This window comes from Mesocricetus auratus, unplaced genomic scaffold, assembly GCF_017639785.1.
Source record: "Mesocricetus auratus isolate SY011 unplaced genomic scaffold, BCM_Maur_2.0 Super-Scaffold_100019, whole genome shotgun sequence".
Classification (NCBI taxonomy): domain Eukaryota; kingdom Metazoa; phylum Chordata; class Mammalia; order Rodentia; family Cricetidae; genus Mesocricetus; species Mesocricetus auratus.
In genome coordinates this window covers 10661309-10672083 of record NW_024429200.1, presented here as the reverse complement: position 1 = coordinate 10672083, position 10775 = coordinate 10661309, and the positions used below count along the sequence as shown (strand labels likewise).

The 10775-nt window shown below is 44.1% G+C and overlaps 1 protein-coding gene across 1 annotated transcript; it reads right to left on the bottom strand.

Annotated features, from left to right (window-relative positions):
- Window positions 1–7059: 7059 nt before the first annotated feature.
- Window positions 7060–10291, bottom strand: Klf14 (Kruppel like factor 14). Its single transcript, XM_005086475.4, has one exon. It carries the CDS (start codon window positions 9518–9520, stop codon window positions 8534–8536), a length of 987 nt encoding a protein of 328 aa, XP_005086532.1. The 5' UTR covers window positions 9521–10291; the 3' UTR covers window positions 7060–8533.
- Window positions 10292–10775: the final 484 nt, after the last annotated feature.

Sequence of the window (10775 nt, the reverse complement as noted above, 5' to 3'; positions counted from 1 at the left end):
TTACCCCATCTCTTAATAAAAAATTTACAGTTGTTTCCATAAAGGTTGTAAGTGCTGTTTGTTGCTATCATGCATGGAATACTTTAGCCTATTATATTATCTGATTGATGGTTGCTGAAATATGAACACATACTTGATGGTTTTTATTCAGTCATTATGCTAATATATCATTTTACTGAATTAATCTTACCTAGTTAATATGGGTTTCATGGATTGTGATGCTTTTCTTTTTCATTTGATGCTGAATTCTAATTTCTAGCAGTTTGTTTAGTAGTTTTGCACTTGTTTTTATAGATTGTAAAGGTATATTTATACCTCATTATTTATCTCTTTTTTGGTATCAGAACTAACTATATAAAATAGACTTATATCTTTTTTTTCTACACTCTGGAGCAGTTTATAAAAGAAATAATTAATTTTTTAAGCATCTGTAGAGGCTAGAAAAGGGTACCAGATCCCCTAGGACTGTAGTTACAGATGGTTGTGAGCCACCATGCTGGGGCTGGAGCTGAATCCCGGTCCTCTGGAAGAGCAGCCCTCCCTGGAGCCATCTCTCCAGCCCCATGAAGCAATCTGTGTTTTATAGATTTATGTAACTTGCCAATACAACTTCCTAAACATGGTACCTTTTGGAGAATAGATCTTCTACTACTATTTCATATTTTCCACATTGTCTTAGGCCATTTTAAAATTCTATACTCTTCTTATAAAATTATGCACCATTTTCAATTAGTACAAAGTTACTTGTATAGTATTATTTTATTTATTTATTTATTTATTTATTTATTTATTTATTGGTTTTTCGAGACAGGTTTTCTCTGTGGCTTTGGAGGCTGTCCTGGAACTAACTCTTGTAGACCAGGCTGGTCTCTCACAAAGATCTGCCTGCTTCTGCCTCTCCAGTGCTGGGATTAAAGGTGTGCACCATCACCGCCTAGCGTATTATTCTCTTATAATTAAAACTTCTGCTCATGTGGTACATGATTTTGTCCTTTTTTCCTGAGAATGTCTCTATGCCAGCTCTACTATTTTTAATTCATATTTGTCTTTAAACAAAATTATTTTATTAGGCCTTTAAAGGTTTTACCTATTCTAAATTTGTCTTCAGTCTCACTAATTTCTTCTTTTATTCTTTTTTTGTTTGTTTGTTTGTTTGTTTTTCGAGACAGGGTTTCTCTGTGTTGTTTTGGAGGCTGTCCTGGAACTCGCTTTGTAGACCAGGCTGGCCTCAAACTCACAGAGATCCACCTGCCTCTGCCTCCCGAGTGCTGGGATTAAAGGTGTGAGCCACCAACGCCCGGCTTTTTTTTTTTTTGTTTTTTGCGAGACAGGGTTTCTCTGTATTGTTTTGGAGGCTGTCAGTCCAGCCCGGCCTCGAACTCACAGAGATCCGCCTGCCTCTGCCTCCCGAGTGTTGGGATTAAAGGCGTGCACCACCACCGCCCGGCTCTTCTTTTACTCTTTAAAAACCGTTATCCCACTAAGACTGGTTTTGTTTTTGTGTTTTGCATCTCCTCATAAGGACTTCCCACCTCCTGCTTGTATGGAATCTTAAATTCTACATACAGTGTGCATGTGTTTGTGTAATAGACTCTGTCTAAGAGGTCCCCCTCCATTTAAGAACCTCGTTTAAAAATCACTTTGTGACCACTGTTTCTCTGAGAATACGGGGTCACCATGGCATGTCTACTTTGCATTAGATTGTTTTCCTTTTCTCCTGTAGTTAAAAACCGTAATTTATTTACTTTCAACCTTTCTTTTTACCCAAGAAAAGTTCCAGGCTATGAACTACACTTCTAGCCTTGTCTGTTTCATTTAATTCTGTATTTGGCTAAATCTCTGTTTTTATCGTAGTTATGCAGAACTCTGCTTTTTCACTTTGTTTTGTTTTTTTGTTTTTCGAGACTGGAGCCTGTCCTGGAACTCACTCTGTAGTCCAAGCTGGACTCAAACTCACAGAGATCCACCTGCCTCTGCCACCAATGCCCAGAATTCTGCTTTTAGACTTCCAAAATTATAATATTTTAAGGCAATTTGGGTATATTCGATGCATTTTATGTTACTATCTGCTTGACTATTAAGATATTTTATCTTAGCCAGGTGTTGGTGGCGCACGCCTTTAATCCCAGCACTTCGGGAGGCAGAGGCAAGTGGATCTCTGTGAGTTCGAGACCAGCCTGGTCTACAGAGCGAGTTCCAGGACAGCTTCCAAAAAACAATACCCTGTCTCAAAAAAAACCAAAACAAAACAAAACAAAAAGATATTTTATCTTACCACATATTTAGTAAGAATGCTTGCAAACTTTCAACATCTAATATTTACAGTGGGCTTTTGATAGATATTGTTTACCAATTTCAGCAATCACCCTTTGCTGCTATTTTCCTTGCAAATTAAGTAATAAATTGGTGTTTCATTTTTAACAAATACTTATTCTGGAGCCTGATATCCATGTCTTTTTTCCCTCCTTTTGCTTATATTCATTTGATTAATTATTTGCATATATTGTCTTGTCTTCCTCTACTTTCTCCTGAACATCTAATTGTTTCACTCTTCGAGCCATGTAGTATTCCTACATTAGGGCCAAAAGGGTTCTTAGTATTTTCTCTGCAAATATTGAGAGCAGGCGCTTCCAAAATTTTCTTTTTTTTTCTTTTTCTTTTTCTTTTCTTTTTTCCTCTTTCTTTTCTTTGTGTGTGTGTGTGTGTGTGTGTGTGTGTGTGTGTGTGTGTGTGTGTGTGTGTGTGTTTTGAGACAGGATTTCTCTGTGGCTTTGGACCCTGTCCTGGAACTCACTCTTGTAGACCAGGCTGATCTCAAACTCACAGAGATCTGCCTGCCTCTGCCTCCCAAGTGCTGGGATCAAAGGCGTGCACCACCACCGCCTGACCCCAAAATGTTATTAAACCTGAGATCTTCAGTGAGACGGGGAATTTCTCTGAACACTTGCTTCATTCTTTTGTTAATCTCTTTCCAATCACCTCCTCTGATTTAGTAGTGACTACAATGTCATCCTTTTAAACTATCTTGTCTCATTAAGATTTATTACCTCTTGATTTTATTTTTCTTCTATATCAATATTATCACCTAAAACTAAAATATTTCTTTTTAATAAATCCATTTCCTCTAGCTTAATCAACCACTTCCCTTTATTTGTCACTAATTCCCTGCTTCGTTTTTGAATTCAGTGTCTAAACATAGATATGATTGGTAGAGGCAGAAGTATCTGGACACAATTCTATCAAATATCTTTTCTGCCTTTGGGATTGTAATGGCATTGCTTCTCTCTTCCTTAAACTCCCACGTAATGCACACTCCATTCTTTTTTGTGTAATTATTATAAAACCCATCATTTCTCTGTGTTTGAACACAGAGAATTTCAATTGAGCAGGTCCCTGTTTTGGGGGTTTAGTTGCATAGTCAACAAAACTAGCAACCTCTAGGAACAAACGCAGACAACACCTACTCCATATGAGGCAGAAAACTTGGTCCCTTTGGGAGCTCATTCCCCGTAGAGGAAAGCTCCCTTAGCCCTGCTCCAAATAAGGTGACAGACTTTGATGATCCCCCATGAAAGGCCTCACCCCATGAAAGGCCTCACCCTCCCTGGGGAGTGGATGGGGGTGGGGTGGGAGGGGCAGTGAGGAGCATGGGAGGATGGGAGGGAGAGGGAACTGGGATTGATATGTAAAATAAGATTGTTTCTAAATTAAATAAATTTAAAAAGAAAACTTGGTCCCTCCCATCAGTCCTTCTTTAACTCCATGGACAGATGCAATTCAGATCACGATCAGGGAGAAGTTTGGAAAATGGACCTGGTGCTGTGTGACAATCTCTAGCACAATTTTACTGCAAGGGCCTTCTAAGTGTGTGTTCTAAAGTATAGGGGGAGTTTACAACCTAACATCACCACTTCCCATTGAGGTTGGGAATAAAGGCAGCAAAAACTGATCCATTCAGTTGCGTGATGCATTCCCTTCAGCAAGCTTGTCTCAACCATGTCTACGAGAATCAAGACCAGACACAGTGTCTTTTTTTTTTTTTTTTTTTTTTTTTTTTGGTTTTTCAAGACAGGGTTTCTCTGTATTGTTTTGGAGGCTGTCCTGGAACTCACTCTGTAGACCAGGCTGGCCTCGAACTCACAGAGCTCCACCTGCCTCTGCCTCCCGAGTGCTGGGATTAAAGGCGTGCGCCACCACCGCCCGGCCAGACACAGTCTCTTATGCAGCCCGTTTTTTTACAAACCTTAATCTCAAAAGTAATGACTTAAAGGTAAAAAAAGAAAAAAACAAATTTAACATAAGCTGTTTGGACTTGAAAAACTCAAAGAACTGCAAGACTGAAGCTAACTAAAGTATTAAAACTGTGTCCTAGCACATCGGACATCCTGTTTCAGTCCCTCAACTCCAGTCGGGTACCTAGTCAAGATTTAACATCAAAGGCACACTTAAATATGTTAGGAATTAAAAGATATATATATATATATATATACATATATTATGTGCTATATATATTTTTCCCTAAGTTTTCAACCAAAAGAGTAATAGATACAACAATAAAAGTAAAATACCAGTACTTTGCTGATAAAGCTATATCATGCTCAATAAGGATTTTTTAATGCCCTGTTTTCCCATCATCACCCAATTCTTAAACTTGGGGTGACCCACCCAAAGGAAGACATAGAAAGGAAATACTTAGCTGGATGCAAGCGTGGGTCATGATGTCCTGAAAGTAGTTAAGACACAGATGCTCTTCAGGCCTGCCTCTGTCAGGCAGACTGGGTCTCAGCAGGTGTGTGTTATGACCTCATGAACTCAGAATCTGGGCTGTGTGTGTATACCCAAAGCCCAGGAGTCACAGAAGAGATCGGGAGATAGGAAGAATGTGTGCACAATGACTTGATTCCTTATGTTCCAAGTAGAGAATGCCGTCTTTTTCTTACGGGAGAAGTGAGAGGTAGACAGGGCAAAGAGAACTATTCCAAAATAATTTCTTGCTTGAAAAAGCCCAGAGAAATAGGGACAAATGACAGACCATTGCCTCCATAGGTGGAGTCACCCTGTCCGCTTCACCTCTAAGCAAGGTAGGGAATACATTCATCTCACACTCAAGGTCTGATTTGGAATTAGTTCCCATCTTCCAACCAAGATTTCAAGAAGATTTTTATTAATAGGTTCTGTTACTAGTTCATTTTATATCAGATCTGAGGAGAAGAGGGTGAGGGTAAGAACACAGAGGTTCAGCCCAAATCCAACCAACCCCTAGATATATTTCCTCCCCAAACCTGGTCTGACTAACAAAAAGCAGGAACAGAAACACCTCATTAACAACTATCCCTCAAAAACTACTGGAGTGCAACGAATAATACTCAGATCAAGGAAGACCATTTAAAAAGTCTTTTTCGCCGGGCGGTGGTGGCACACGCCTTTAATCCCAGTACTCGGAAGGCAGAGGCAAGAGGATCTCTGTGAGTTCGAGACCAGCCAGTTCTAGGAGAGGCTCCAAAACAATACAGAGAAACCCTGTCTCGAAAAACCAAAATAAATAAATAAATAAATAAATAAAAAGTCTTTTTCATCTGTCTGCTGTGGAGTCCTGAGTGTGATAGCAATAGAGTGTCAGAGGACATTACCAAACAAAAGTCCCCAGATAGAATCCTACTGTGGACATTATTGAAAATTAAATTAAAAATTAAATTGAAATTTAAATTGAAAATTAAAAGTCATGTATCAGTTGGAAATTCAAATTTCTTTTTAAATTTAATTCTAGAATAGTTCATAGGAGCTCTTGTTAGCTTTTTTAGTTCACTTACCCAATAATGGATGCTCTACTGAAAGAGAAAACCTTAGGTCACTGGGCCCCACAGGACCCAACTATCTAGCTTCACATGAAGAAACAGGCAAGCAAAAAGGAGGCCTCTTCCTAATTAAAAAAAAAATCACCTTTAAAGGTAGGAGTTTCCTCTTCCTATGTGTAATTCAAAGACAATCCCACCTGCTCTTCCCATCCTCATTATAAAACTGAACCTCTTGAGGATTATAAGCCACCTTCTTTGGTCCAATCCAAGGATCTCTTCCTCACATGGTTTATGAGAACCTAGTAGCATTCCAATGCTATGTTTGTGATCATTGATTCTCTCAAGGATACCTGAATGCCCAGGACCAGAAAAACAAGAGAGATGATACCAAGAGTCAGTCTATTATCTCCAAAGAAAAAGTTTCACCCACGCCTTTAATCCCAGCACTCGGGAGGCAGAGGCAGGCGGATCTCTGTAAGTTCGAGGCCAGGCTGGATGGACAGCCTCCAAAACAATACAGAGAAACCCTGTCTCATAAAACCAAAAAAAAAAAAAAAAAAGAAAGAAAAAGTTTCACCCAAGATGCCAAAGATTCTCACATTATTATTATTATTATTATTATTATTATTATTATCTTGTTTTTAGAGACAGGGTTTCCCTGTATTGTTTTGGCGGCTGTCCTGGAACTCGATCTTGGCCTCGAACTCACAGAGATCCGCCTGCCTCTGCCTCCCAAGTACTGGAATTAAAGGCGTGTGCCACCAATGCCCAGCTATATTCTCACTTTAAAACCACAGGGTGTGGACACCAGAATGAACTTAACCTGTTAAGGAAGGGGTTTGGAGCTCAGTGGTGGTGGTACACCTTTAAACCCAGCACTTGGGAGCCAGTGACAGGCAAATTTCTGTAAGTTCCAGGCCAGTCTGATCTATAGAGTGAGTTCTGGGACAGCCAGGGCTTCACAGTGAAACACTGTCTCAAAGAAAAGGAAAGAGGAAACAGAGGAAACAGAGAGGGGGGGAAGAGAGAGAGAGAGAGAGAGGAAGCAAGCAAGGAAGGAAGAAAGAAAGGAACGGAAAAGAAAAGAAAAAGGTCTGGCTATTAAATATGATGGCTAAAGGGCTCAGGTAACCACTCAACACTAAAGATTTATAGAAGCAGTAGAAAACAGGGTGAGAGGGGATGTGGTGATAGGAAGGTAGGTACCTTTTGCCTAATGTCCCAGGGAGTGAGAAAATGGGGACACAAGCACAAAGTAGAGCCATTTAAAGTCAAACACTTTATTTTTACTCACAGCTCTGGCCAGAGACTTAGCATATAACTTTGAAGATAATTTAAGCTTCAGCATTTTAATCTACAAAACAGAGGAAAGCAATTTGCTTAATTGTCTGCTATGAGATTACAACAACCTTTACAAGTTGATTGATGCATAAGATATCCAGGAGGGGACCATGGGGAACCTCATCAGGTTAGGAAAGGCTTTTCAGCCTCATATTTAATGCAAGGAGCACAGGCACATACACACACGCACACACCAATAATTTCAATCCACAGTAGCTGGGACACACAACAAAAAAATCCTTCTGATGTCAGAGTCCTTCAAGGGGCAGGAGGGCCCTGCGGTTGTACCTTAACACTGTTCTTAGAGAAAGATGCTCCTATTTAATAGTAGCTATCATATAGCTGCTTATTCCCCAAATCCAAGACAGCAGCTCTCTAAAATAAACCAATGTCTCACCTCCCCCCCATCAGTTCACCTGTAACAAAAACAACAATGTGCAGACCTCCACTTGGCCACTAAGAGGTGGGTAGTCTCTACTACCCCTGAGATTACTTAGGGTGGGGCATCAGGGACTTCCATCTCTCTGTTTCTCTGAACAGCTATCAATAATCCCAAAAAGTCTTGCTTTGCATCTGTCCCACCCAAAAGTTTCTCGGGCTTGCATTCTAAGTGAAGGAGAAATTATTTCAGACCAGCTGTTTCTCTCTGGGGCTATTATGGTTGTTTTCTAATTACTTAACCAGTCTCCTCATAATCGTGGGCCAGAAAGTTACCACCCCTGAGAAGGAACTTTTAAAGAGGAAAAGGAAGGACTACAATGCAGGGTTCCACATTATGCTATAGTAACTGCAAGCAGACTCGTACCACTCCCCAGGCACCAAAAAGCATATCCCAGCCACATATCCACAAAGCACAAGTAACTGGGGGTAAGTGGGAGAGTGGGAGACATTAGCCTCCCACCAACCTGGAATTCTTGTTAAAAGATAATAAAAATAAATTAGTAAACATTGCTGTTTACAGAAATAGAAATACTTTCTGTTTGCAAAGGCCTCTCAACATCCAAGTCTGGACATTGCCAAGACTACCACCCTGAACACCCTCTCCAAGGTCCGCCCTGTTCAATGGGAGAGACACCAGAGTCCTTGGGACTGGGAGGTCCTCAGTTTTACATCTCTGGTGACAGGGAGGGAAGAATCTTCAGTATGCTGGTTTCTTGCAAGCTGTTTTGAAGCAACCGTTCCTTTCAGATGGTAATTGCGTTGCAAGACTATCTTCTGGCTCCCAGTCCCTCTCCAGAATCCGACAAGCTTGTCTAGAACCCATCCTCAGAGCGGAGCAACCAGTCTGTGCCTTGGTCTAACGACCCTGAAAAATAGGAATGGACAGAGAGAAGGCAAGGACAACGAACGGCCTGGGGGAGTAGTGCTCGAGGGAAAGACAGACAGCAAGGACAGTCCTACAGGCAAGCAGTGAAGCTGGTCTCCTGGCCAGAACAGGAGCTGGAGTCGGAACCAGAGCTTTCCACCATGGCTGGGGGTGGTGGCTCAGGGCGTGGAGTGCGACGACGCCCCCGGTACTCAATCATGTCGGGATGGTAGGTTGGATGGCGACGGGCATGCTTGGTCAAGTGGTCGCTCCGGGAGAACTGCTTGGGGCACAACGGACAGGAGAAGCGCTTTTCACCGGTGTGCGTTCTGTAGTGGCGGGCCAGCTCGTCAGAACGCGTAAACTTCTTGTCGCAGTCGAGCCAGTCGCAGGAGAACGGGCGCTCCCCCGTGTGGGTGCGCTGGTGTGACTTGAGGTGCGAAGACTTGTAATAGGCTTTGTTGCAGCCCGGGAAGGCGCACTGATGTCGCTTGGATGCGGGTGTAATCGGCCTCCTCCGGAACGTCGAGCCCATTGCTGGCGCGGGTTGGGCCCCTGGGGGCCCCTCGGGCACCTCTCCGCTGTTTTCGCTGTTTTCGGGGTCCTCTGGGACCTCAGGTGCACTCAGGATGGCAGGCTCGCCGCAGGAGCTCTCAGCGACGAAGATCTCCTCCTCGAAGAAGGCCTGGACCGGCTCGGGGCACCCAGCGGGGCTGGAGCACCAGGTCGGCTCGCTGCAGCTAGTTGAGGCACACGGGGCTTCTCCCGGGGCTTCCAGGGAGCCTTCCCGGGCACCGCAGCTCAGATCCGCCAAAGCGCTCGCAGCCAGCAGGTGGGGCGCTCCATCGCCCTCGCCGGGGCTAGGGGCGGGGACCTGGAGGACCGGGGGCACCCACAGCACCCCCCGTGTCCCGGAACCCGTCCCCGCCGACTCCCGGGGCACCTCACCCACCTCGGAGGCAGCTGCCGCACTCGCGCCTTCGGGCTCGGCTGCGTGGTGGTGCAGCACGGCGTGGGTGGACATAGACACCAGGCACTCTGCAGCGAAGTAGTCCAGGCAAGCCACGGCGGCCGACATGCTGGCGGAGCCCGGTTGCGGGCTTGCGCCGTCCGAGCGCGGCGAGCCGCGGGCCGGAGAGTCCCCGGGAGCGTCCGTCCCGCCTCTTCGAGCCGCTCGAGCGGGAGACCGGTGCGCGACGCCCGCTACCCGCGGCCGCTGCTGCCGGTGTCGAGCCCGCCCCGCTTGACGCGCCCTGACGCGCAGGAGCCTGCGGGGGTGGCGGGGACCCGCCCCGGCCCGAGGATACCCCCGGATCGCGCGGCCGCGCGGGCTAAGGCATTCCCAGCAGCCTGAGAAATTATCTTGTCTGCGCTTTCTCTCCGCTGCTGGCGAGCCAGGTAATTTCAATGCGCGCAAGTGCCGGATCGCAACTTCTGGGCAGCCTGCCGGCCTCGCCCCCCGCGCCCCTGGTCCCCGGCCAGCTGGGTGTCCGGCAGAGTCCTAGAAACTTTGTTTTTCCTTTAAGGGGGGGCGAAAAAAAGCCGCGTTAATACCTGACTTGTCTTTCGTTTCGCAAGCGCGATCGCTGGCGAAGTGAGCTCGGCTTGCGTTTGACTCGCGGCCACCGCTCGCAGCCCAAATTGAAAATAGCCCCAAGTCTGCATCAAAAAGAAACGGGGGGCGAAACAAAGTTTTCGCGTTTAGCAGTTCGGCTGTTAATGCAGGCTCGGCAGCCGCGTCCTAAATGGATCCGCCGCGTAGCCGCTATTAATTAATAGCCGTTTGAATCGGAAACGTTTTTAACCCTGGCGAGAGCGAAGAATCCTCCCGGCTTGAAACAGAAACTTAAAATCCTTGGAGCAACGATTTAACTATTCAAGCAACGAAAGAAAAATGCATGTTTAAACTGCATTAACCTGTCACAGGCACACAAACAAATTTCCGCGCTGAAATATAAATTACAGACTAGCAGCGAGATAAACACATTAAAATGGACTCCCACAATTTTAATAATAGAAAGTCACGTTTCCAATTAGGCAACGTCTTTTATTTCTTTTTTGACCAAAAATTAAAAATAATAAAATGCAGCAAAATGGTATAGAATGTTCATCCAGTGGTTTATGATTGTGGGGGGCTTTTTCTTTTTTTATAATCAAGTGTGTGAATGATTTTTACACGTCTTCACTGCTTTATTTGCTGTCCCCCCTTATTTATTTTTTAAAATTAAAAAACCCACAGAAAATAAGCAGGATAATTTCTAAATATAATGCCACCACAGTTTACTATGTGCACAGGTTTTACTTTTATGATATTAAGTTATGTTCATTTTGTT